Source organism: Arabidopsis lyrata (assembly GCF_000004255.2).
Source record: "Arabidopsis lyrata subsp. lyrata unplaced genomic scaffold ARALYscaffold_6, whole genome shotgun sequence".
Classification (NCBI taxonomy): Eukaryota; Viridiplantae; Streptophyta; class Magnoliopsida; order Brassicales; family Brassicaceae; genus Arabidopsis; species Arabidopsis lyrata.
In genome coordinates, this window is record NW_003302550.1 from 7,059,509 (window position 1) to 7,086,885 (window position 27,377).

The following is a 27,377-nucleotide window of genomic DNA, read 5'->3' on the forward strand; positions in this document are numbered from 1 at the left end:
AGGATTAGATAAATAACAAAAATAAAATAAAAATTACTTTTTTACATAGAGAAAAATAATGTAACATTATAAGAATTTGCTTCCCCCATTAATATGTATATATTAGTTAACATGATAAATTCGACCCTAAGTTTTTTCTTAATCACAAAAAGCGCTCTTAGGTTGTTCCACTTTCCTCTCGATCATATTGATAATCTTGAGCTTGAAGTCTTTAGCACTGATTTAGCATAAGCCAATGGCAAAGCTGCAATTTTCTTGACTTTCCCCACATAAGCTCTCTTAGTGAAATTGTTGTAATCATTCGCTTCAATCTCGTCCAATATTCTCCTGTACAATAGCAACGATGCCCATACCTGAAACATTTCAGCCAAGTCTTCGGGTTAAAATCGATCCAAAACAAAAAGGTAAACGGTAAACTTGCTGCTGAAGAGTGTTTTATAGACACTTACTGGCCATCTGCTAGCGGCGCTGAGCTCGGTGACGCCTTTCTCAGCTTCATCGAAGAACATTCTTGCTCGTTTAAGCTGCATTTTCATGAAGTTTCTCCATTTATCAGTGACTTTTCCGGCGAATATGTCTTCATCTGAAAGACCGGCTTGAGCCAATTCATCCTGAGGCAGATAAACCCTTCCTCTTCTCGCACTGAAAGAGAGAGCAAAACCAATGTAAGAGAGATATGTGAATCAAGAAACCTGTTTAAAAGAAGCATGTGAAATCAAGAAGCCGGTCTAAGTGAGATATGCGAATCAAGAAACCTGGTTTAGGAGAGATATGTGAAATCAAGAAACCAAAGCTTTATTAAAAAAGACTCACTCTTCGCCAACGTCTCTGAGTATGTTGGTAAGCTGATTGGCTATACCAAGGGCCAAGGCAGCGTTGTAAACACTTTCGGTTGTTGCTTTCGACTTAGGATCGATTCCCATAACCGGAACGCTCATCAATCCGACGGTTCCCGCGACATAGTAGCAGTAAAGGTATAGATCATCGAAGTTCTGGTATCTCGATTTCCTCAAGTCCATTCTCATTCCTTCAATCATGTCTCGAAATGGCTGCAACATAAAGAAACATTAGATCAAAGTTTATAAGGTTTATTGCAATGGACTGAATATAAGACAGAGCAAGGCTGACCTGAATATCAACCGGGTATCTAGCAACTGTATCAGCGAGAGCAGCATCAAGCATATCGAAAGGACGGCCACGGAAAAGATCTTCTAACCTTGCTTCCCATCTATCTAAAGCCATGGGAGTTATATGTGAAGCATTAGGCCCATCGACGAGTTCATCAGTTCTTCTACACCAAACTGCACAAAAACCGAGTAAAACCATCAAATTGAGACAAATCAGACATAAAAGAAAACAACTTTTGATATTTGATAGTTTTGAATTCCTCAGATGCTTTGGATACTAGTATTTCCTAGAGAGGGTCATGAGTTAACATTGTTCAGCAGAGTAAAATCTCCAGAGTTTAAGAACATTGGGCCCAAAAAGCCCATTAAAACCCCATATTAGTAACTAAGCTAGATTTCTTGGGTCTTAAATCTTCAAAGGGTACAAAATTTGGATGCTTGGTGTTAATGGACTTATCTTAGACACAAGCTAACCACACAAACTAACTAGAGACCTATCCTTCTACAGGAGTCTAAGATTCTAGGAATCTATTTCTGATTCTTAGAACTTTCTTGTTAAAAAAATAATCTAGATACTAACCAAGAGACACATTAGATTGTTTGTAGAAATCTACTTTGAGCATCACTTTATTCTACAATTCAAATCAATGCAGATATTCTAAAACAGTTCTTCAACCATTGGTTTTGTGCAGTAACTTACCGTAGATAGCCCAAATCGCCTTTCGCCTTTCGGGTGTCATAAGCAAAGTTCCTGCAACATACACATTAGAACTCAGAACATCATTCTCACCACAGCCTAAGAAGAGAAAAAAAGATGATCCTTACCTAGATAAAACGTCTTCGCATATTCAGCGCAAACTTCGCCGCATCGATCATAAGCCTCACCCAACAAACTCAAACTCCCTGGAAGAACAACATCTTGTGGTTTCTTCACATCAAGATCATAAGAAGAAGACCTTAGCTGTTTGTTCACCAAAGCAGCTTGTTTCAGCACAACATTGTAAACCTTCTCTTCAGATGAGAGGGCTATCTCTCCTGAAGGACTTGCTACTAAACTTGAAGACACAACACCACTTCTTCTACTTGGGTTCATAACAGAAGAACTCCAAGTTGGTGTCTGCTTCCACCTACCTTTGTTTAGTCTCTGATTCTGAAGAGGAGAGAACAATCTAGAAGATTCTAGAACTCTTACCAACCCACAATTGTTCATTGGGTCTGGATTCAGAGAAGAAGTAGCAACCCATAACACTGCTACAGAAGAAGACATACTCAAGTTCTTGAGAGAGTGAGAGAAAAATCTCAACTTTCTCTTGTTTTTTTTCTTCTTTCGTTTACTCTGTTTCTTCACTAAGAAGAATCAAAATCCCAACTTTTCAGTGAAACCCAGTTTTTGATTTGGATCAAACTGGTAAAAGATTAATGCTTTCCTGCAAATTGAAAACATAAAACCATTTGATTAGCAATCGAGATCTCTAAATCTGTATATAAAGCCAAATTAAGCGAGAGAGAAACTCAATTTCTTCAAGCAAGTAAAATAGCGAAGAGACACAAACATAAAGAGAAGATCTTCAAAAGCAAATGAGAACATTAAAAGAGAAAAGAAACAAGCAAATCCCCTAATCTTATCTGCTAAATACTCAACTGGGTTCATCTATTTTTCCACTCAAAATTACACAAAAACAAGTTAGATTGCGTATCGTTGTGATTTATCAACATGTGAAGGTCTAATAAGAGCCCAAAAGCATCGAAACAGTGAACCACATGACAGGGTAAGCTTAACCAAACGAGAGAAAATGAGTGATGGAAACTAAAGCCTACCTTTCTCTCTCTCTCTCTCTCTCTCTCTGTAAGAACAACAGATACTGTGAGAAAACTTTGAAGAAGAAGGAGGAGGAGGAGATTGTCAAACACTAAATTAATCGAAAAGACGAGAAAAAGGTTTGACCCATTAATGTCGGAAGATCCTCAAGAAGTTATATTGCAACGCTTACTGGTAATATACACACACAACACAAGTAGATGATGTCTCTTCCTCTATCGTAAAAAATTCTCACCCACTCAAATTTTCTTCCTTCTTTGTCTTTTTTTTTTTTTCTTTTTTTGCTGGGATTTAATGAGAATCTTGCCAGTATAAATACAAAAGTCGTTATTTTTGTTGTAGACCGCATGGTCGGATGGACTCCATAACCGTTGGGCCTAATCCATATTCTAGAAGGCCCATGTCCATATTCTAGATGATTCTCCTTATGACGGTCTATCTTATCTTAGTGGGCTTTTGGGCTTTAGGGTTTACTAGCCCAATGGGGATTTGTCTCCCCTCATCATGTATAAATATGTAACGAACTTCATTCATTAATAAGAATAAGAACAACAAGTTCTATAACACGTTATCAGCACGAGTTTGCTCTTAACAACTCTAACCCTAAAAATCGCGGTACTGTTCACACCGACACTGTTCATCACCGACACTGTTCACCGCCGATACTGTTCATCGCCGATACTGTTCACGCCGACACTGTTCATCGCCGATACTGTTCATCGCCGATAATGTTCACGCCGACACAGTTCATCGCCGACACAGTTCATCGCCGACACTGTTCATCGCGATACTGTTCATCGCCGATACTGTTCATCGCGATACTGTTCATCGCCGACACTGTTCATCGCCGACACTGTTCATCGCGGCACAGTTCATCGCCGATACTGTTCATCGCAGCACTGTTCATCACGACACTGTTCATCGCGGTACTGTTCATCGTGGTACTGTTTGCGGTTCGTTGCAGCAGCGTGAGTTACCGAGGTCTTTAGCTCCCGGTTCTAGTCCATACAACCCCATAAGGTGAAAGATAACATCAAAACCCTAAAGCTAAAGAACCAACAATTGAACTTGAAAGTTAAGCAAAGAGAAACCCTAAAACGAATGATGATTGATTAAGTGATTGTTTTGCTTGTATGATTCGATTGCTTGCTTGATCCGATTGCTTGTTTGCTCGATTGTTTGACTCGTTTAGGTTGCTAGAAAAAGTTGATTATCGCTTAAGCTAAACTCGCCTAAGTTGCTAGAGAAGTTTTAATTATCTAAACCTAAAATCGCAAATCGAAAATACCTAAACTAAGGCCGAAACTTTAAAAGCCTAAAACCCTAAAACTAAATCAGAACTAATCCGAAAATTCCATAAGTATAAATCGGCTTGCTTGAGGTTGTTTAGATTGATTGTTTCTTGATTACATGCATAAGTTGTTAGAAACCCTAAAACTAAAATTGCATGAACCATAGAAAACTTAGAAAAGATAATCCTAAAAGAAATCTCAAAACCCTAAAACCTAAAATCCTAAATAAAATAGGAAACCCTAAATTCTAGGAAATCTTAAAATCCTAAATAAAATAAGAAATCCTAAAACCCTAAAATCTTAAATAAAAAAAAATAGGAAATCTTAAAACTCTAAAACCCTAATCAAATTAGGAAATATTTAGAAATAGGAAAATTAATCATAAAGTAAAGAGGAAAGTAAATCCTAAAAGGAAAAGGAAAAGTTAATCCTAATCAAAAGAGGAAATCTAATCCTAAGCAAAAGAGGAAAGTCAAATCCCTAAGTAAATCGATTCATGGTTCGGTCTCAAATACCGCATGACACTAACGATTACATGATTTTGACTCAAAACTTTTCCTTGTAGATGTTGAATTACAACTTGTACTTTACTGCCCTAAATCTCTTAGGAGATAATTATTTTAAAATGGGCAATGGATACTAAGATTATCCTAAAGTCAAAAGGACTTGGTGAATGTATCTAATAAGGCAAGAATGCCAAGAGAGAAAGATAGATACAAGGCAATATTAGCCACCATCTTATTGAGAGTCTCATAATCCAGGACTACAAGTCCGTGGATGAGTCTATTGCTTGAGGAGCAAAATAATGACTTACAGATAAAAACAGTGAATTACGACCTCATAGATTAACCCCATTACCTAATGCCAATAAGGCCGCAGAGGATAAGAAAGAATCCAAAGAATCTAACCACGTCTAAAGTGATAGACCACACGGCCGTGACCGTGGTGGATGGAAAAGACGTGGTTATGGCCACTATAACTCATCCGGCCGTGGGAACCACTATAACCGTGGATGTAGACCCAATTCCGGCCGTGGTCGAGGGCGAGGACGATGTGGTATTTCCAAACCACAACACTCGACCAAATGAGTATGCCATAGATGTGGTATTGAAAGGACGTGGTTGTGGCCACTATAACTCATCCGGCCGTGGGAACCACTTTAACCGTGGATGTAGACCCAATTCCGGCTGTGGTCGAGGGCGAGGACGATGTGGTATTTCCAAACCACAACACTCGACCAAATGAGTATGCCATAGATGTGGTATTGAAAGGACGTGGTTGTGGCCACTATAACTCATCCGGCCGTGGGAACCACTTTAACCGTGGATGTAGACCCAATTCCGGCCGTGGTCGAGGGCGAGGACGATGTGGTATTTCCAAACCACAACACTCGACCAAATGAGTATGCCATAGATATGGAATGGGAAACCATTGGGCTAAGATATGTAGGACTTCCAAACATCGTTGTGACCTCTATCAAGAGAGTGTAAAAGGGAAGAATCCTAAAGCCCATTTGGTATATAAAGATGGTGAACATGATCAAGATGATCTAATAGAGTATGAAACTTCTGATTGCATAAAAGAATCAAGTTGATAAATTTTACTTCGACATCAAAACCTCTATGTTTTTCTTTGCATTTTATGTGTTCATTGATTGTTATTTGCTTGAATTTATTTTATATTATTTTATGTTTAGAACATGATTCTTGTCCATATAAGAAATGGCCGAGGACAAGAACATAATTGTGGTGGATAGTGGAGCCACACAAAAGATAAGAGATATTTTCCTAAATCTCATAATGAAAAATGCCAATATTAGCACTTAGCGGGTATAGCAAACCTTATTGAGGGCTACGGCCAAGCCCATATTCTATTACCAAATGGCACGCATCTTGAACTAAGCGATGCCCTATATTCACCCAGCTCGAAGAGGAGCTTATTAAGTTTCAAAGATATAAGATTGAATGGTTTCCATATTGAAACAAAGGGTGAAGGGAACAAAGAGATCACCCAAGGACATAAGAAAGTCCTAGAGACTATACCCGCATTATCCACTGGTCTCTACTATGTTAAAATCGATATGATCGAAGCTAATATGGCAATGAACAAAGAGTTCATCGAGAAATTCACTTTATGGCATGACCGGCTTGGCCATCCGGGTCATAGTATGATGCGTAAGCTTATGATAAATTCAAAGGGGCACACCCTAAAAGAGAAAAGAGTTATCCCTAAGAATCTCACGTGTGAAGCATGTTCACAAGGGAAACTCATTATAAGGCCATCACCGGCTAAGGTAAATAAAGAGACCTTAAAATTTCTGGAAAGGATACAAGGAGATATATGTATGGTCCTCATTGATGCATCGACAAGATGGTCGCATGTTTGTCTCCTATCTACTAGAAACCAAGTGTTTGCTAGGTTATTGGCCCAGATAATAAGACTGCGAGCCCACTTTCCAGATTTTCCGCTTAAGACTATACGTCTAGACAATGCCGGTGAATTCACGTCCCAAGCGTTTAATGACTACTGTATGTCCATGGGGGTAAGTGTGGAACATCCCGTAGCACATGTACATACACAGAACGGATTAGCGGAATCCTTCATTAAACGAATTCAATTGATAGCTCGACCATTACTCATGAGGTCGAAGCTTTCAGTAGCCGCTTGGGGACACACTGTTTTACATGCATCAGAGCTTATACGCATAAGGCCATCTAGTGAACATAAATATTCACCATCCCAATTACTCATGGGTCATGAGCCAGACATATCCCATCTAAAGACTTTCGGGTGTGCCGTATATGTACCGATTGCTCCACCACATAGAACAAAGATGGGACCTCAAAGGAGGATGGGAATATATGTTGGATTTGATTCTCCCACCATTATTAAGTATCTAGAGCCAACTACGGGTGATCTATTTAAGGCTAGATACGCGGATTGTCATTTGAATGAATCCGAATTTCCTACTATAGGTGGAGAGACGAACAAGCTGGGTAAAGCAATAAAATAAATATAATGGAATCAAACATCCTTAAATTGGCAAGATCCTCGGACTCTGGCATGAGAATCAGAGGTCCATAAGATTATACATTTGAAAAGCTAGCTAATCAATTGCCAGATTCCTTTGCTGACCCAAAGAAAGTTACAAAAACGTACATACCAGCTTGTAATGCACCAGTACGTATTGATATCCAAAAGGGAATCAATGAAATTGCTACCGAGTCTAACACACAAAAGAAACGTGGTAGACCAATAGGTTCCAAAGATAAAAATCCTCGAAAATCAAAGAAAGGTGCAATAGGAATCCGAGGTTACTAAGGAAACCATCCCAGACATGGAGATAAGGCCGGCCGGCTCTAAGGTACAGGTACCATATAATGTAGCTTGGGACGCCAAGCTGCAAAGTATTAAAGGTCCTGACCATAATAAATCTCAAATCGATTATATCATGTCTGGAACATAATGGAACATATAAGAAATGTCGACATAAGATCATTTTGCATGCAAGGTAGCACTTGAATTTATGAATATAAATGAGGATCAGGAGCCCACATCTATACTAGAGTGCACTCAAAGACTTGATTGATTAAATGGTACAAGACCATAAAACGTGGAGCTAAGAATCATTAAGAAAAGGAATGAGTTTGGTCCGACCTTAAGGACACCATTCGATGTAAAAACCAGTAGGACACAAATGGGTCTTTGTGAAGAAGAGAAATGAGAATAATGAAATCGTGAGATATAAGGCACGGCTTGTAGCACAAGGATTCTCACAAAGACCGGGGATAGATTATGAAGAAACATACTCCCCTGTGGTGGATGCTAAGACATTTAAATTTTGCTAAGTCTGGCTATATAAAGAAAAAGACTTGATTTGCGGCTAATGGATGTAATGCCTGCATATTTATATAAGTCCACTGGATGATATATATGAGATTACCAGAGGGTATTGAGCTCAAAGATAAAGATAAGAAAGGGTCTCGAGACCAATACTGCATAAGGCTGAACAAATCACTTTATGGACTGAAACAAAGTGGACGCATGTGGTACAATAGATTAAGCGAGTACCTAGTCAGAGAAGGTTATAAGAATGATCCCATCAGTCCATGTATCTTCATAAAGAAATTTGCAAACAAAGAGTTTGTGATAATAGCAGTATATGTGGATGATTTAAACATTCTTGGAACCTCTGGGGAAATCGCCCAAACAGTCAAATATCTAAAGAAAGAATTCGAGATGAAAGACCTAGGCAAGACAAAATTCTGTTTGGGATTGCAACTTGAGTACGTGAATAATGTAATCCTTGTGCATCAAAAGGCATATACTGAAAAAGTACTCAAGAGATTCAATATGGACCAGGCCCACCCATTGAGCAGCCCAATGGTGGTGAGAAGCCTCGGATTGGATAGTGATCCATTCGGTCCAAAGAAGGATGAGGAAGAAGTTCTCGATCCTGAAGTGCCATACCTTAGTGCCATAGGAGCGTTAATGTACTTGGCTAGCCACACTAGACCAGACATATGTTTTGTCGTGAACCTCCTTTGTCTAAATTTAGTTCATGATCAACCCAAAGGCACTAGAAAGGTTTGAAGGAAGGTTTGGTTAAATTTTAAATTCTATTCTTCCTATGTTTGTTTATTTGGGTTTTATTCTATACTGATCTAACCAAAGAAGGTCTAGTTTGCTTTGGTTTAGTTTGTTTTACTAATGCAGGTAAAATCAGATTATGGCATGGTCAATAAATAGGAACTACGTGTGGCTTGATCCCTTCCAAGGGTACGTAGGCAGCCTTCTTCAAGGCGCAGCTACTACAACATCAAAGACCATCATATGAGGAGACAACACAGCCTGTATCGCTCAGCTCAAGGACGGCTACATCAAGGGAGATCGGACAAAGCACATTCTAACAAAGTTTTTCTTCACGCATGACTTGCAAAGGGATGGAGAAGTTCGAGTGGTACAAGTTCGATCCAGCGACAACTCAGTCGATCTCTTCACCAAGGCATTACCAACATCGACATTGAAGAAGCTCACGCATCAAATTGGAATGCGGAGACTTAAGGACTTGCAGGGATGACCAAAACAGGGGGAGTAATACGTGATGTACTCTTTTTCCTTAACCATGGTTTTGTCCCAATGGGTTTTCCTGGTAAGGTTTTAATGAGGCAGCATCCCCAAGCGTATTACTGAGATCCTTTGGCATCTACACGGTTATGTCATCCAAGGGGGAGTGTTGTAGACCGCATGGTCGGATGGACTCCATAACCGTTGGGCCTAATCCATATTCTAGAAGGCCCATGTCCATATTCTAGATGATTCTCCTTATGACGGTCTATCTTATCTTAGTGGGCTTTTGGGCTTTAGGGTTTACTAGCCCAATGGGGATTTGTCTCCCCTCATCATGTATAAATATGTAACGAACTTCATTCATTAATAAGAATAAGAACAACAAGTTCTATAACAATTTTTATTTTCTTGTGTATATTTTTTTAATTTAATTTTTGACTGGTGAGATGCGACTCTCGAGTGACTCGTGTCTTGAATCAACAAAACCTTAATAGTTTTCATATAAAGTTAAAAGATCCCAATTTAAAACACATTATGTTATAAACCACATGTTGGATGGACTCCATAACCGTGGACCTTATGCATATTCTAGAAGGCCCATGTCCATGTCCTAGAAGGCCCATGCCCATGTTCTTGAAGATTCTCCTTATGACGGCCTATATTGTACTTAGTGGGCTTTTGGGCTTTAGGGTTTACTAGCCCAATGGGGATTTGTCTCCCCTCATCATGTATATATATGTATCGAAATCTCATTCATTAATCAATAGAACAACACAGTTTACAACACGTTATCAGCACGACTTGCTCTTAACGAAAACCCTAAAACCCTAACCCTAAAAATCGCGGCACTGTTCATCGCCGACACTGTTCATCTCGGTACTGTTCATTGCCGTACTGTTCATCGCCGTACGGTTCATCGCCGCACTGTTCATCGCGGGTACTGTTCATCGCGGCACTGTTCATCGTGGTACTGTTCATCGTGGTACTGTTTGCGGTTCGTTGCAGCAGCGTGAGTTACCGAGGTCTTTAGCTCCCGGTTCTAGTCCATACAACCCCATAAGGTGAAAGGTAACATCAAAACCCTAAAGCTAAAGAACCAACAATTGAACTTGAAAGTTAAGCAAAGAGAAACCCTAAAACGAATGATGATTGATTAAGTGATTGCTTTGCTTGTATGATTTGATTGCTTGTTTGATCCGATTGCTTGTTTGCTCGATTGTTTGACTCGTTTAGGTTGCTAGAAAAAGTTGATTATCGCTTAAGCTAAACTCGCCTAAGTTGCTAGAGAAGTTTTAATTGTCTAAACCTAAAATCGCAAAACGAAAATACATAAGCTAATAACCGAAACTTTAAAGGTCTAAAAACCTAAAACCTAAAACGAATCTAATCCAAAAAATTCCATAAGTTTAAATCGGCTTGATTGAGATTGTTTAGGTTGTTAGATTGTTTGCTCCTTTGATTGATTACATGCTTAACACCCTAAAACTAAAATTGCATGAACCCTAGAAAACTTAGAAAAGATAATCCTAAAAGAAATCTCAAAACCCTAAAACCTAAAATCCTAAATAAAATAGGAAACCCTAAAATCTAGGAAACCTTAAAATCCTAAATAAAATAGGAAACCCTAGATAATAGAAAATCTTAACAACCCTAAATCCTAAATAGGGAATCTTAAAATCTTCAATAAAATAGGAAACTTTAAAATTCTAATAGAAAGCATGAAAACCTAAATAAAATCCTAAATCCTATTGTACTCTAAATCCTAATTAAATTAGGAAATTCATAAATCCTATTCAAGATAGGAAAACTTTAAGAAATAGAAAATTTCCAAATCCTAATTAAAATAGGAAATCTTAAAATCTAAAATCATAAGTGAAATAGGAAAATTAATCCTAAAGTAAAGAGGAAAGTAAATCCTAAAAAGGAAAAGGAAAAGTTAATCCTAATAAAAAGAGGAAATCTAATCCTAAGCAAAAGAGGAAAGTCAAATTCCTAAGTAAATCGATTCATGGTTCGGTCTCAAATACCGCATGACACTAACGATTACATGATTTTGACTCAAAACTTTTTCTTGTAGATGTTGAATTACAACTTGTACTTTACTGCCCTAAATTTCTTAGGAGATAATTATTTTAAAATGGGCAATGGATACTAAGATTATCCTAAAGTCAAAAGGACTTGGTGAATGTATCTAATAAGGCAAGAATGCCAAGAGAGAAAGATAGATACAAGACAATATTAGACACCATCTTATTGAGAGTCTCATAATCCAGGACTATAAGTTCGTGGATGAGTCTATTGCTAGATGAAAAAAAAAATAAAAATAATGACTTACAGATAAAAACAGTGAGTTACGACCTCATAGATTAACCCCATTACCTAATGCCAATAAGGCCGCAGAGGATAAGAAAGAATCCAAAGAATCTAACCACGTCTAAAGTGATAGACCACACGGCCGTGACCGTGGTGGATGGAAAGGACGTGGTTGTGGCCACTATAACTCATCCGGCCGTGGGAACCACTATAACCGTGGATGTAGACCCAATTCCGGCCGTGGTCGAGGGCGAGGACGATGTGGTATTTCCAAACCACAACACTCGACCAAATGAGTATGCCATAGATGTGGTATTGAAAGGACGTGGTTGTGGCCACTATAACTCATCCGGCCATGGGAACCACTATAACCGTGGATGTAGACCCAATTCCGGCCGTGGTCGAGGGCGAGGACGATGTGGTATTTCCAAACCACAACACTCGACCAAATGAGTATACCATAGATATGGAATGGGAAACCATTGGGCTAAGATATGTAGGACTTCCAAACATCGTTGTGACCTCTATCAAGAGAGTGTAAAAGGGAAGAATCCTAAAGCCCATTTGGTATATAAAGATGGTGAACATGATCAAGATGATCTAATAGAGTATGAAACTTCTGATTGCATAAAAGAATCAAGTTGATAAATCTTACTTCGACATCAAAACCTCTATGTTTTTCTTTGCATTTTATGTGTTCATTGATTGTTATTTGCTTGAATTTATTTTATATTATTTTATGTTTAGAACATGATTCTTGTCCATATAAGAAATGGCCGAGGACAAGAACATAATTGTGGTGGATAGTGGAGCCACACAAAAGATAAGAGATATTTTCCTAAATCTCATAATGAAAAATGCCAATATTAGCACCATAGCGGGTATAGCTAGTCTTATTGAGGGCCATGGTCATGCCCATATACTTTTATCAAAGGGCACGCATCTTGAAATAAGCGATGCCCTATATTCACCCAGCTCGAAGAGGAGCTTGTCAAGTTTCAAAAATATAAGATTGAATGGTTTCCATATTGAAACAAAGGGTGAAGGGAACAAAGAATTCCTAAATATAATTGAGATCACCCAAGGACATAAGAAAGTCCTAAGAGACTATACCCGCATTATCCACTGGTCTCTACTATGCTAAAATCGATATGATCGAAGCTAATATGGCAATGAACAAAGAGTTCATCGAGAAATTCACTTTATGGCATGACCGGCTTGGCCATCCGGGTCATAGTATGATGCGTAAACTAATAACTAATTCAAAGGGGCACACTCTAAGAGAGAAAAGAGTTATCCCTAAGAATCTCACGTGTGAAGCATGTTCACAAGGGAAACTCATTATAAGGCCATCACCGGCTAAGGTAAATAAAGAGACCTTAAAATTTCTGGAAAGGATACAAGGAGATATATGTATGGTCCTCATTGATGCATCGACAAGATGGTCGCATGTTTGTCTCCTATCTACTAGAAACCAAGTGTTTGCTAGGTTATTGGCCCAGATAATAAGACTGCGAGCCCACTTTCCAGATTTTCCGCTTAAGACTATACGTCTAGACAATGCCGGTGAATTCACGTCCCAAGCGTTTAATGACTACTGTATGTCCATGGGGGTAAGTGTGGAATATCCCGTAGCACATGTACATACACAGAATGGATTAGCGGAATCCTTCATTAAACGAATTCAATTGATAGCTCGACCATTACTCATGAGGTCGAAGCTCCCAGTAGCCGCTTGGGGACACGCTGTTTTACATGCATCAGAACTTATACGCATAAGGCCATCTAGTGAACATAGATATTCACCATCCCAATTACTTATGGGTCATGAGCCAGACATATCCCATCTAAAGACTTTCGGGTGTGCCATATATGTACCGATTGCTCCACCACATAGAAACAAAGATGGGACCTCAAAGGAGGATGGGAATATATGTTGGATTTGATTCTCCCACCATTATTAAGTATCTAGAGCCAACTACGGGTGATCTATTTAAGGCTAGATACGCGGATTGTCATTTGAATGAATCCGAATTTCCTACTATAGGTGGAGAGACGAACAAGCTGGGTAAAGCAATAAAAGAAATATAATAAAATCAAACATCCTTAAATTGGCAAGATCCTCGGACTCTGGCATGAGAATCAGAGGTCCATAAGATTATACATTTGAAAAGCTAGCTAATCAATTGCCAGATTCCTTTGCTGACCCAAAGAAAGTTACAAAAACGTACATACCAGCTTGTAATGCACCAGTACGTATTGATATCCAAAAGGGAATCAATGAAATTGCTACCGAGTCTAACACACGAAAGAAACGTGGTAGACCAATAGGTTCCAAAGATAAAAATCCTCGAAAATCAAAGAAAGGTGCAATAGGAATCCGAGGTTACTAAGGAAACCATCCCAGACATGGAGATAAGGCCGGCCGGCTCTAAGGTACAGGTACCATATAATGTAGTTTGGGACGCCAAGCTGCAAAGTATTAAAGGTCCTGACCATAATAAATCTCAAATCGATTATATCATGTCTGGAACATAATGGAACATATAAGAAATGTCGACATAAGATGATTTTGCATGCAAGGTAGCACTTGAATTTATGAATATAAATGAGGATCAGGAGCCCACGTCTATACTAGAGTGCACTCAAAGACTTGATTGATTAAATGGTACAAGACCATAAAACGTGGAGCTAAGAATCATTAAGAAAAGGAATGAGTTTGGTCCGACCTTAAGGACACCATTCGATGTAAAAACCAGTAGGACACAAATGGGTCTTTGTGAAGAAGAGAAATGAGAATAATGAAATCGTGAGATATAAGGCACGGCTTGTAGCACAAGGATTCTCACAAAGACCGGGGATAGATTATGAAGAAACATACTCCCCTGTGGTGGATGCTAAGACATTTAAATTTTGCTAAGTCTGGCTATATAAAGAAAAAGACTTGATTTGCGGCTAATGGATGTAATGCCTGCATATTTATATAAGTCCACTGGATGATATATATGAGATTACCAGAGGGTATTGAGCTCAAAGATAAAGATAAGAAAGGGTCTCGAGACCAATACTGCATAAGGCTGAACAAATCGCTTTATGGACTGAAACAAAGTGGACGCATGTGGTACAATAGATTAAGCGAGTACCTAGTCAGAGAAGGTTATAAGAATGATCCCATCAGTCCATGTATCTTCATAAAGAAATTTGCAAACGAAGGGTTTGTGATAATAGCAGTATATGTGGATGATTTGAACATCCTTGGAACCTCTGGGGAAATCGCCCAAACAGTCAAATATCTAAAGAAAGAATTCGAGATGAAAGACCTAGGCAAGACAAAATTCTGTTTGGGATTGCAACTTGAGTACGTGAATAATGGAATCCTTGTGCATCAAAAGGCATATACTGAAAAAGTACTCAAGAGATTCAATATGGACCAGGCCCACCCATTGAGCAGCCCAATGGTGGTGAGAAGCCTCGGATTGGATAGTGATCCATTCGGTCCAAAGAAGGATGAGGAAGAAGTTCTCGATCCTGAAGTGCCATACCTTAGTGCCATAGGAGCGTCAATGTACTTGGCTAGCCACACTAGACCAGACATATGTTTTGCCGTGAACCTCCTTTGCCTAAATTTAGTTCATGATCAACCCAAAGGCACTAGAAAGGTTTGAAGGAAGGTTTGGTTAAATTTTAAATTCTATTCTTCCTATGTTTGTTAGTTGGGTTTTATTCTATACTGATCTAACCAAAGAAGGTCTAGTTTGCTTTGGTTTAGTTTGTTTTGCTGATGCAGGTAAAATCAGATTATGGCATGGTCAATAGATAGGAACTACGTGTGGCTTGATCCCTTCCAAGGGTACGTAGGCAGCCTTCTTCAAGGCGCAGCTACTACAACATCAAAGACCATCATATGAGGAGACAACACAGCCTGTATCGCTCAGCTCAAGGACGGCTACATCAAGGGAGATCGGACGAAGCACATTCTAACAAAGTTCTTCTTCACGCATGACTTGCAAAGGGATGGAGAAGTTCGAGTGGTACAAGTTCGATCCAGCGACAACTCAGCCGATCTCTTTACCAAGGCATTACCAACATCGACATTGAGGAAGCTCACGCATCAAATTGGAATGCGGAGACTTAAGGACTTGCAGGGATGACCAAAACAGGGGGAGTAATACGTGCTGTACTCTTTTTCCTTAACCATGGTTTTGTCCCAATGGGTTTTCCTGCTAAGGTTTTAATGAGGCAGCATCCCCAAGCGTATTACTGAGATCCTTTGGCATCTACACGGTTATGTCATCCAAGGGGGAGTGTTATAAACCACATGTTGGATGGACTCCATAACCGTGGACCTTATGCATATTCTAGAAGGCCCATGTCCATGTCCTAGAAGGCCCATGCCCATGTTCTTGAAGATTCTCCTTATGACGGCCTATATTGTACTTAGTGGGCTTTTGGGCTTTAGGGTTTACTAGCCCAATGGGGATTTGTCTCCCCTCATCATGTATATATATGTATCGAAATCTCATTCATTAATCAATAGAACAACACAGTTTACAACACATTACCTATTTTATTTAACCCATTTTCTCCTTTTTGGCCAAATTTGTATCCTATTTTAAGTTTTTAACTATTTGAAATCTAAATATTTGAGAAAGTTTGATTATTCCATATATTTGTTCTATTTACCATTTGAGTGACAGGTTGGATATAGCTGTAATTGTAGATTTAAGAGTTCTAAATTGATATTTAATTTACTCTTTTTTTATAGATGTAGTTTAAGCTTTTATTTGATTTTAATGATTTAAACCAACATTAGAAATGATGTGGGTTTTTTAAAAACATATTATAGTACTTCAAAATGCACAGAAAATATATTTATTTATTTGTAGTTTATAATGTAAGCATTCAATTCAAAAACAAAAACTACATCATCAAATTTAACATATATAATTCTATATGATACAGATGTGACGAAACATATATGTCGTTTAATAAATTGTATTCAATATAGACATTTATCGGTACTCGGTGAAATATATAGTATAATATTGGGGAAAAATGATAAAACAATAATAATGTCACAAAAGGGTGCAATTGTGTATGAAATTAAAAACTCTGTTAATTAAATTTTAGATACATTTTCATGTAAACTTTATATTTTAGATACTTAGTGTAATAAAAATAATTTGTCCCTATTGGTGATGCTATATTGTGTGATGTTAACATTAAAGAAAAGAGAGAAAACCAAAAAAAGTAGATTGGTTGAAGAAGCATAATTAATCATGGTAAAATATTGTTGTGTTACGAAACGTAACTAGACTCGTTGCTAAATTCTACGAGAGTTGCGTAGAAAACTTGATCTATCTCACTATTTTGATGGATTACCGTCCAAACTCCAAAGTGTATTTTCTTTTAGAATTACGTGGATTTTTATTTTTTGATTACGAACCTGATGAATCAAGAAAGTGACGCAATTTTTTTGTCAAAGAAAAATTGAGACATGTCACTATGGAGATGGGATCAATAGTAATTAATTACATAAGCAAAATAAAATGAGTATTATATAAGTCATTTAAGTAATTGTTGGTAGAAAGGACAATAGAGGTTTTGGGTGGGGTCATGCCAGTTTGGGTAAAAAGAATTAGAGAGAGGGGTTGTGTGTATTTGACATAAGAAAAGCAGAAAGAGAGAACAGAGAGATGCCACGTGGAGTCCACGGCCAATGGGAGAGCGATAAGCTTATCAAGGATCAAAGTGCGGAGGGTAAAGTGGGCGACGTTGCTTTTCCACGTGTCAATGTTTTATTGGTACTAAATGTTAAAAGTTAGATTTCCTCTTAGTCGGTTTTCGGGTCCCACACTCTCGTGGCTCTCGTTTACCTCTCTCTTGCGTTCACAAGGTTTGTTTTTTCTGATTTTTGTATTTTTCTTAGGTTTGGTATTTTTCTTGTGTCCCATTCTTATTTTTAGTCTGGTCCGTATTTTCTCCGTATCTTGTTTGAAATACATTCTCCTCTTGTAAAGAAACGTTTTTGGTTTATGATTAGGTTTATCAGCCTCCAACAAATTAAATGGATGTAACCATCCTGGTACCAACGTGTACAATCTAGAGCCATAAGCTTTTAGGGAAAGCCAGAACTTGGCTACTTTCTCAGCTGTGTCGTTGCTTGATCGATGCTGGAAAATGAAAGTGGCCAAGCTTGTGCATTATGGTGAGTTAGTACAACATCTTGAGCATCTGTTGATTCAAAAAATGACATGCTTAAACCTAGCTAATCAGAAATAATTAATCAATTTATAATATTATTATTTTCTTTTAAAGATTTCAATATGTAACACGCACACAAAACTTGTTTTATCATTGTAGTCGTAGCAACCATTAGTTTTATGATAGAGATGTTTCAGTTACGAAATAAAATTTAAAACAACTTATACATGTTTAAGTGGTTTTAAGTTGTAATTTTTAATGTTTATGTAGAGATCCAAATTACAAAGCTTCATTTAAAAATATGATCATTATCGCTGAAATTCACGATGAAATCACTTAGATTCGATGCAATTCGTCAAATATCTCACGTACTAAAATTCGTTCAGCGAGTGATGGAGACATAGATGTAAATGGAAACGTGTACTCGTAAATTGTGTTATCTTTCGTGGCCCATAAATTTTTAGTCCGAGATTGGAGTTTTATCGTTTTATATCAAATAACATACTAGTTAAATTGAATAAAAAAGGTTTATTATAAAAAGTACCAAAGAAATGGACCGTAGTCACCATTTACATGGTAACATGGCTCGACACGTAGTGTTACTTAATGCTGCAAGTTTTTTTCCTCTTTCTTTTTGCCTAGCTCCCTGAATATTTCAAATTTTAGTTATATAAAATATTTTTGCTGACGAGTTTAGTTACTATAGTTTCTAAAATGGTCTAGAAAAAGATGTCATATATAAATATAATAACTCGGTAATGGCTACGTATAGAGTCAGCCACGTAACACTAAATGGATGTGTTATGGACCCCTAGTACACTTCCATTATACACGAATCGATTGTGTGTACATTTTACGATTAAACATAATATTTCTTAACCTATAATTATTAATTTTGTACATCAAATTTCTTTTTCTGAAATAGCTAATTCCCACTAGCAAATTGATTCAAAACATAGTTGAGTATAACATAATGATTTGGGGACAGAAAATATAATTATAATTGTGTTAAGTGTTTTGGAAACAAGTCAAAATTAGTTATTTATCGTCACTTATATTACTATGACTTTTAGAAAACGAAAAACATAAATTATGTACTGTCTCCTATTGAGGACTTGCATTATTTGAGAGGTTACACTACAATATCATTTTCTACATGTATGATGCGCACAACTAGAAAGACGAATTCCAAAAACCAAAATATTGGGAAACTACTCGAACAATATTTCTAACGTCATCCACCACATGATATTTGTGGTTTTTAGCGGAATAAATTCCAACACACCACATGATTTGCGAAGCTACAACTTTCTTTCTTAGCCGTGAGAAATTGAATATTCCTTCCTCTTATTCTGCATATTCTTTGTACTTGTTTCGTTACGCACTGCTTCCGTGTAGCCTACGTATATATACACTCAAACTGTTTTGATGTAACCTGTTTTCTCCACCGAAAATCATACTTAAAGTGTAATTTGGTTTTTGTCTCGTTGATCTATACTACATATCAGTTCCTACTTAAAAGTAAACTGATTAATAGAAATTCCCATGAATATATATATAAACTCGAAGTCGATTTTTTAAAAAAGTATATCTAGTGAACTCAAGTATCAATTTAGAGGTCTGAATTTGTTCAATACCTTCCACTATTCCCAACCTCAAGGATTTGGTCCATAAAGCTCAAATTTTTGGGTACCAAAATATTCCATCAAGGATCTACAGATTCGAACCAAACCGGATTAAACCAGATTGGTGAGTCTACGGCACGTGAAGGAAACGCGCCACGTTTCAAAAACTGGTTTTGGGGGTAGTTTCGTAATTTACAGAACCAGGGTTTTAGGAGGGTCAAAAAACCCAGGAAGAAGAAGATCGACATGGAAGTATTGGACTTAGAACACCAAACCATGGAAACGTTCCTGCGTTGGGCAGCAGAGATTGGCATTTCAGATTCCATTGATTCTTCTCGATATCGCGATTCATGTCTGGGCCATTCCCTTTCCGTCGCCGACTTCCCTCACGCCGGCGGGTGCGTAGAAACAAATTCGATTTTTTTTTATAAATCCCTAAAATTAGTCTTCTCATTGATCAATTGATGGAATCAGGAGAGGTTTGGGAGCTGTTCGTGAGCTCAAGAAAGGAGAATTGGTTTTGAAAGTCCCCAGAAACGCATTGATGACTACAGAATCTATGATCGCTAAAGATCGGAAATTGAATGATGCCGTTATTCTCCATGGATCACTCTCTTCGACTCAGGTTCCCTTTTTTTCTTTCAACATTTGAATGTGTTCTGTGTTTGTATCTGAGAGAATCTCAAAACCTCAGAATTGTTGAAATTTGCAGATTCTGAGTGTATGCTTATTGTATGAAATGGGCAAGGGGAAGAGGTCCTTTTGGTATCCATACTTGGTGCATTTACCTCGTGACTATGATCTCTTGGCCACATTTGGGGAATTCGAGAAGCAAGCTTTACAAGTTCTGTGTCTACTACTACACTTTTGTGTTTTTATTTTGGTTTTTGAATAGGTTAGATCTTGTTATTGGATTGAGATCATGTTCCTTTCTTTTCTGGTGATTTCAACTCTAAAAGATGGGATTTTTTTTCATGTCCTTAGGTTGAAGATGCTGTTTGGGCTACAGAAAAAGCCATAGCCAAGTGTCAGTTTGAGTGGAAGGAAGTTGGTTTATTGATGGAGGAGTTAGAGCTTAAGTCAAAGTTTCGGAGTTTTCAAGCATGGCTCTGGGCTTCTGCAACGGTAGGAACACTTTATCTATATCACTCGAAAGTTGCTCGTGAATTCGATGATGGTTGATTAGAAAGCTTTGTTGTAAACTTACAGCTACAAACTCTTCTTCTGTTTGAAGATATCTTCGCGGACACTGCACGTACCATGGGATAGTGCTGGGTGTTTGTGTCCTGTAGGGGACTTGTTCAACTACGATGCTCCTGGAGATGATTTGCATACCCTAGAAGGTCCTGAGAGTGCTAATGATGTAGAGGAAGCAGGACTTGTTGTTGAGACACACTCTGAAAGGCTCACAGATGGTGGATTCGAGGAAGATGTCAATGCTTATTGTCTTTATGCAAGAAGGAATTATCAGCTAGGAGAACAGGTACAAGTCCTTAACTAGCTTTTGTAACAGCTGCGAAACTAATGTAGTGGAAGCACAACGTAGAAAAGACACTGAATTGTATGTTTGGGTGTAGGTTCTTCTATGTTATGGGACTTACACGAATCTAGAGCTTCTCGAGCACTATGGGTTTATGTTAGAAGAGAACTCAAATGACAAGGTCTTCATTCCTCTAGAAACCAGTCTTTTTTCACTAGCTTCTTCATGGCCTAAAGATTCCTTATACATTCATCAAGATGGTAAGCCGTCTTTTGCGCTTGTATCGACGTTGAGACTGTGGCTGATCCCACAGAGCCAGCGTGACAAGTCAGTTATGCGCCTTGTTTACGCTGGAACTCAGATATCTGTGAAGAATGAGATTCTAGTCATGAAGTGGATATCAGAGAAATGTGGAAGTGTAAGGGATCTGCCAACTTCTGTCCTAGAAGACACTCTGCTTCTTCATAACATTGACAAACTCCAAGATCCAGAATTGCGTTTGGAGCAGAAAGAAACAGAAGCTTTTGGCAGTGAAGTATGCGCTTTTCTCGATGCAAATCGTTTGAGGGATGTCACTGGATTTTCTGGGAAACCTGTAGAATTTTCCAGGAAAACTAGCAGGATGCTGAGCAAATGGAGGTTGTCTGTGCTGTGGAGGCTAAGCTACAAGAGAACTCTTGCAGATTGCATCTCTTATTGTAGTGAGAAAATGAATAATCTCTCATGTACCCAAGATAGGCTTAGAGATTTGTAACGTGAATCGAAATCTATCAATGCTCAAAAGAGGATTTCTGATCATTGTTTTTACATTCATAGAGAAGTCAAAAACAATTACCTGCTAAAATCTACTGTTATATCTTTCATCAATTGCAAGTATTAATTAAAGATAGTAAGCTGAAGCCAAACAGATGAGGAGATCAGTGAGGATGAGACCAACAACGTCAAAGACAAACTTTGGAGCAAACAAACCCCAAACCTGCAAAGAACATGAGAGCAATGTTTTAGTCACAGAAACAAAACAAGAACCTTTGGCTTGAGTGAATCTTGCTGTGTTTACCATCAGATGTCTTCTCTGGATGGTGACGCAGAGAATTGTAGCTGTGACTGTAGTCGCAGATATAACTCCAAAGAGCATATACATCTGATGCGGATAAAAAAATTATGATTTAACACATTGTCACTGAATCTACTAGAATAAACCAAAAAACGAATCAATATGAAGATGTCTTACTTGAAACAACTGGTGGCGCTTCTCTCCATGAGCCTGAGGAGTTTGAGAGTGAATAGGTACGAGGAGAGGAAGTCCAAATACAGAGAGGATGATCGAGAATCCAAATGTTTCGATTGTCAAAAGGATGGCTTGTCGTACAAGCACAAACTCATCAAACCTGAAGAAAAAGATGTCAACAAAACCACCATATAGAATGAAGACTCCATTGTAGTCTGAGTTTATGAAACTTGGACCTACCCAACAAATGCAGCTCCATAACGGAGGCCATCAAAGGCGCACCAATGCCCGCTGGCGAAGAACATGCATATAGAAAGAAGACTCCATTGCACCACACAGAGAGGATTTAGTTTTGAGAATTTGCTCTGTCCATCTGATTGGGTTCTTCTCTCTACACCCTCCAGCCTCATTATACAATAGCCTACATATATTTAACTGCATAAGTTAAACCTTAATGACCTGAATTGCCATCTTTGTTATAAAGTTTTTTTGCTTTGAGAATCATCAAGTGAGAAGAAAAAAATTACCAGCAACTAAATGTGCTAATGCAAGCATTGATCCTTGCTTCCCCGACATTAGAACTACTGGCGAACTACAAGCAGATACAAGAGCGACAGTTCTGATGGCCCAATTCTTGTCTTTTCCTGCGCAAAACATGCGTGTGGAAGCTAAAAGGCAGAGCTGCACCAATCCGATTACATAAACCGTTTGAGGGATGCGGTTTCTTCCTCCAGTCACTTGAAGCAAACCATCCAAACCAAATATCTTGCTCTCTGATGCCCAGAGCAATGCAATGAAAAAGTAGCTTACCATACTACCAATAGTAACATACTTCCACAGCCCCTCACTGGGTGCTTTCGAAATTGCTATGTAGAGCACACAAATCAGTATAACCACTGACAGAATTGGTGCAATTTCAACCGCATATGTCAATGCTGGATGGTCTGGAGCTATCCCGAGCATCCACGATGGTGAGCTACTCATAAACTGAGAAGTTGCAGCTTGCTTTGTTAGCCCAATATCTATAGAAACTCTGAGAACAGAAACCATAGCCAGAAATATAAAAGCCTGCAGACAAGATGATTGAAAATATTATAATCCAACAAGCAACTTTTAAGGTAATAACCAGAAGTAACAAAGATATGTAATAGATAATACTGACTTCTTTCCGCATTGTTTTTCTCATAACAGAGTACCGCAGCTTGATAAGTCCAGTTGTTGCCAGAAGAAAGTTTGCAACTTTCCCTTCTTCCACTATTGACAAAAAAATTCTCTGTTAGCACAAAGAAAAAAAGAGCAAAAAGCTTAATCTTAAATTTACTTGAAACTTACAAATATAGCTGTTTGAAAGAAAGCTGCAAGCACGAATCGTTACTATAAAGAGAGAGAAAGCTGCACCAGTGGATAACCAAGAACCCACTGCATAAGATTTGTCGCCATGGAAAACAGCAAGAAACTGAAGGATGAGTGATATAACCAATATCCCAAACCCAGTAATCATTAGATTCAGATTGAACTCTGTCCACTTAGACCGGGCAAGTTCAACAACGCTTGAGAAGAAATTCAAATATGCTGCAATTTGCTCTTTAAGGAGGGCAGATATATCTGTACTACCCTCATCTCCATTTTTATCCATCAATATGTGTTTGACAGAATTAGACCAATTCTGTTCTGCTGCAGAATAGAGATCTGATATCCTCGACATATCATCGGAAGAGAAACCAACAACAGATGAATTAGAATAAACATCTATATATCTTTTCACCTGCATATAAATAGAGTTGGAAACTGAGAGTCCGAAAACAGAACATCGTTACAACTTACAAGAAATTGTTTCAAGTTTTCGACCTGTTACCTGCCATGCATTCACACAGAGTACATTAACGAAATGTTTCATCCACTCCTTAGCAGCCGATTGGGTGCCAAAATTGCCCAAACCAGAGTCATCCAAATTCCAGCTGCTGGAACCAAGGGCATATAGCTCAGGGTTGATATGCCCAATGCTGAAATTTGATATACATCGAAATGTTAGGAATATTAATATGTTCACATGGATATTTTTCTGAATAGAAGCAGGAAACAAAATTTGACAATGATCCTTACAAGGCACCTTCCGAAAGGAAATGATATCCCAAGCAAAGCTGACAATGTTGCCGCAAAATCAAGCTGCAAATAACCCATAACAATTAAATTTTGCAATGAGGTTTGCATAGAGTATGAGTTAAAGAATCAAATCAAATTTGATACTGACCTGCTCAATGGAGCTGATACAAATCTGCTTCCCATCCTGACATTAAAATGAACCCAATAGAATCCCAGTAATAAGAAATCTCAAAATCAATTCTTATGATCACCAAGAACTATGTTTAGCAGGTTAGAATTACCGTGTTTTGTTTACAAGATGAGGTATCGAACTCAGGAGGAACCAAAGTTGTATGCTTCTTTGTACTCATGGCAAACATGGTTGTTTCTACCTGATAAGGGATTTAGAAGTAAAGGTGGATTAATAATCTTGAAGCAAAGTGAGTAAAAGAAGAAAGCCAATATCTTACCTCTTCTGCAGTCCCTCCACCATGATCCCCATTTAATGTCTGCCCATGGTCACCCATTACGATAAGCATAGTATTCTCATGCAAACCACCTGGTCCCGCCTGGCTCTCCAATATATTGATGACTTTCTAGAGGAGGCAAGTAGAGCGAGAATGAAACAAGATTACATATAGCATACTAATAACTTTTTGCAACTGAAGGACAAGAAATGCGCGAGTGAAATAAGATGGTTAATTTTTGTTGAAGCCTTTAACAGGTGATTATAAGGTAGTAAACAGTAGTTAACCTCTAAAACTGAATTATATTGCTCCAACTTATTAATCATTGGGCTCGAATCCACTCCATATATGTGCCCTGCATGGTCCTGGAAATATTAAAATTCACAGAATCAAGGAGATGAATGGCAAGATAACAAAAAAAATAATACAAAAAGGTAATTGTCGGCATACCACGCCGAGAAAATGTGCAATGAGAACATCCCAATCATCTTCGTAAAGGGTTGGGAATAGGTGCTCTATGCATCCATTATCAACCTATAAAAGAGCAACCAATATCAAACTTAAAAGGCTCTACTCAGTCAAGGTACCTCGGAACGCAATATAATAAGGGAGCAAAACATGAATCACTTACAGTATCCAGGTCTTTAACATTGAAAGAGGGGAAAGGATATGACTTTTGAAATTGATTTGGGAACAACTGTGTCCAAGTATCATCACCCATCATCACCAACCGTTTCCCATTTAGCACTAACTATGCATACAGAGAACTCATTCAAGTTATAACATTGCGAACTAATCAAAATGACATTAGAAAACAAACACTTTGACTTAGATAAGCCTAAACCTGATTGATGAAGTTATCCTCAACGATAGCAGGAGCACCGAAACTATTCCCAACATCGATAAAAGTAGGCAATCCTCCAGTTGTTAAACCCTGAATTTCACACACTAGAATATGAAAAGAGTGGAAGCAATCAAATGTAATCACCAATCTAGAAAGTAATTAGAATTGGGACCTTGAGACGCTGCAAACTAGTTGTAGGAGGATCAGCAAAAGCCTTAAAGATCTTAGCAGATGATCTATTAGCAAATGCAAGCTTCTGCAAGATTGTTAATTTATCCATCCATGGCTTTGGTTCTGTCAATTAAAGAATTACTTATAGTTTCATTACTCAAATCAGTAACAAAGACACAAAGCTCATTCCAACTAACCTGGGAAAAAAACACTCGGGGCCACAAAATCGATCCTGGAAAACAAGAAACAGTCAAAAATCACGAAATGCTTAAGGAATTGTGAAATTGAACAAAACCAGTCAGTTTTTGATATACTTGAAACCTGAGTGCATCTAAGACAATTATGATGACGCGATCGACAACTGGTTTGGTCCAACATTTCGGCTGAGTCTGATTAGATTGACCCGAGCTCGAATCGTGATTTGGATGTTGTGAAGCAAAGCAAGGAGAGAGAGAAACGTCGGAGCAAGTACTGTGAAAAGGAAGCTCTGTTCGAGTGAGAAGAAACCCACGCGTGAAGATCAAAATGGCGATGGAGTGGATCAAGAGAAAGCCTAAAGCTATCAACTTCTTATTGTTCAGATATGTCTCCATCTCCGGATCAAAAATTCCCCGGGTCGTATTTCCGATAAGTAGATTTCGCCGTGACGGCGGCAAAATCAGCAGCTATTCAAGACGATGAAGATGTGAGTGTAGAAACGACGTCGTTTTGTTGATCAAAATTGGCAAATAAGAATCGAGATTTGCTGCGTTTGCGTTTGTTTAAGCAATGGCGCGTTATATTTTGAGAAATTTCGGTTATCGAATCGGTATAAACCTTTTGTCCGGTATAGAATTAGTGATAACACAAATTTAAATTAACTATTCCGGTTATTGAAATATTATGGTTCTAAAGCATCTGGCCTATTAACTTAGATTAAGGTTAATTACTTTAATATTTTGTTAAATCTTGTTTAAGATTTAATTTAATAACTGTTGTCTCTATCCAATGATTTCGTCTCATCAATCAAGTCATGCACAAGTTTAATCCATTTGAGTCAGTCCACAATCATTGTAAACCCAAACCAAAATTCTTTAGAAACACCTCAAATCGAAAGTATAAAGGAAAGGAGAAGGATCAGAACATTGGCTTGATTTCCTCTGTTGAGAAGGAAATAAATATAGCTTAGTGTAATCTGATTCGATCATTTGGGGAAATTGTCATCACCTCCATTCTCCATATTACCCATATAAGAATTGAATACATTCTAATTGAACTATCTAAAGACAAATTCATCACAAAAAAAATATAGGAGATAAGGATCAGAATATTGGCTTGATTTCCTCTGTTGAGAAGGAAATAATAATCGCTTAGTATAATCAGATTCGATCATTTGGGGAAATTGTCATCACCTCCATATCTCCATTACTAATCACTAATCAAACTTTTCATTACTTTTGAAAAAAACACGAAAGTTTTAAAATCAACAAACAAACCCAATCTACCTAATAAAAACAAAAAGGAGAAGGATCAGACTAATTGGCTTGACTTCCTATGAAGAGGAAATTCTATTCGCTCAGTATAATCAGATTCGATCATCTGGGGAAATTGTCATCACCTCCATTCTCCATTAAACGAATCCAAATATCAATGAATAAAAATAAAAAAGAATTCAA

At 38.0% G+C, this 27,377-nt stretch overlaps 3 protein-coding genes across 7 annotated transcripts; 1 reads left to right on the top strand and 2 right to left on the bottom strand.

The window, feature by feature from the left end:
* Window positions 1-9: 9 nt before the first annotated feature.
* Window positions 10-3,213, bottom strand: LOC9307825 (phytoene synthase, chloroplastic). Of its 3 annotated transcripts, XM_021022422.1 has the most exons (8): window positions 3,073-3,213; window positions 2,946-2,971; window positions 1,953-2,554; window positions 1,828-1,878; window positions 1,129-1,301; window positions 814-1,049; window positions 450-642; window positions 10-353 (listed from the first exon to the last, which is right to left on the bottom strand). In XM_021022422.1, exons 3-8 carry the CDS (start codon window positions 2,392-2,394, stop codon window positions 183-185), a joined length of 1,266 nt encoding a protein of 421 aa, XP_020878081.1. In that variant the 5' UTR covers window positions 2,395-2,554; window positions 2,946-2,971; window positions 3,073-3,213; the 3' UTR covers window positions 10-182. The 3 variants fall into 3 exon arrangements, with proteins under 3 accessions (XP_020878081.1, XP_002873817.1, XP_020878082.1); XM_002873771.2 differs by having other exon boundaries at window positions 2,946-3,213; XM_021022423.1 differs by lacking the exons at window positions 2,946-2,971; window positions 3,073-3,213 and adding an exon at window positions 2,770-2,888.
* A 14,925-nt stretch (window positions 3,214-18,138) lies between these two features.
* Window positions 18,139-21,728, top strand: LOC9309885 (protein SET DOMAIN GROUP 40). Its single transcript, XM_002871710.2, has 6 exons — window positions 18,139-19,848; window positions 19,925-20,075; window positions 20,163-20,294; window positions 20,435-20,575; window positions 20,685-20,933; window positions 21,028-21,728. The coding sequence occupies exons 1-6, from the start codon at window positions 19,697-19,699 to the stop codon at window positions 21,682-21,684; spliced, it is 1,482 nt and encodes a 493-aa protein (XP_002871756.1). The 5' UTR covers window positions 18,139-19,696; the 3' UTR covers window positions 21,685-21,728.
* LOC9307826 (GPI ethanolamine phosphate transferase 3) lies at window positions 21,687-26,471 on the bottom strand. Of its 3 annotated transcripts, none has more exons than XM_021022530.1 (19): window positions 26,044-26,471; window positions 25,920-25,954; window positions 25,724-25,845; window positions 25,552-25,641; window positions 25,339-25,458; window positions 25,158-25,241; window positions 24,995-25,072; window positions 24,711-24,836; window positions 24,543-24,632; window positions 24,410-24,445; window positions 24,269-24,324; window positions 24,014-24,161; window positions 23,491-23,923; window positions 23,321-23,412; window positions 22,686-23,226; window positions 22,399-22,579; window positions 22,162-22,318; window positions 21,988-22,071; window positions 21,687-21,906 (listed from the first exon to the last, which is right to left on the bottom strand). In XM_021022530.1, the coding sequence occupies exons 1-19, from the start codon at window positions 26,313-26,315 to the stop codon at window positions 21,811-21,813; spliced, it is 2,841 nt and encodes a 946-aa protein (XP_020878189.1). In that variant the 5' UTR covers window positions 26,316-26,471; the 3' UTR covers window positions 21,687-21,810. The 3 variants fall into 3 exon arrangements, with proteins under 3 accessions (XP_020878189.1, XP_020878190.1, XP_020878191.1); XM_021022531.1 differs by having other exon boundaries at window positions 26,037-26,142; XM_021022532.1 differs by lacking the exons at window positions 25,724-25,845; window positions 25,920-25,954; window positions 26,044-26,471 and having other exon boundaries at window positions 25,339-25,454; window positions 25,552-25,640.
* Window positions 26,472-27,377: the final 906 nt, after the last annotated feature.

Bases quoted from the DNA above. Each gene is read 5' to 3' on its own strand.
- LOC9307826 (XM_021022530.1), bottom strand. From the start codon at position 26,315: ATGGAGACATATCTGAACAATAAGAAGTTGATAGCTTTAGGCTTTCTC. The intron at 25,242-25,338 runs GTAAGTGATTCA...GCTCTTTTATAG, and splicing joins ATGTTAAAGACCTGGATACT to GTTGATAATGGATGCATAGA. The intron at 23,227-23,320 runs GTCAGTATTATC...TCTTGTCTGCAG, and splicing joins GAAAAACAATGCGGAAAGAA to GCTTTTATATTTCTGGCTAT.
- LOC9309885 (XM_002871710.2), top strand. From the start codon at position 19,697: ATGGAAGTATTGGACTTAGAACACCAAACCATGGAAACGTTCCTGCGT. The intron at 19,849-19,924 runs GTGCGTAGAAAC...TGATGGAATCAG, and splicing joins GACTTCCCTCACGCCGGCGG to GAGAGGTTTGGGAGCTGTTC. The intron at 20,576-20,684 runs GTAGGAACACTT...TTCTGTTTGAAG, and splicing joins GGCTCTGGGCTTCTGCAACG to ATATCTTCGCGGACACTGCA.
- LOC9307825 (XM_021022422.1), bottom strand. From the start codon at position 2,394: ATGTCTTCTTCTGTAGCAGTGTTATGGGTTGCTACTTCTTCTCTGAAT. The intron at 1,302-1,827 runs GTAAGTTACTGC...GTTTTTGTGCAG, and splicing joins GGCGATTTGGGCTATCTACG to TTTGGTGTAGAAGAACTGAT. The intron at 643-813 runs GTGAGTCTTTTT...TCTCTCTTTCAG, and splicing joins CTCAGAGACGTTGGCGAAGA to TGCGAGAAGAGGAAGGGTTT.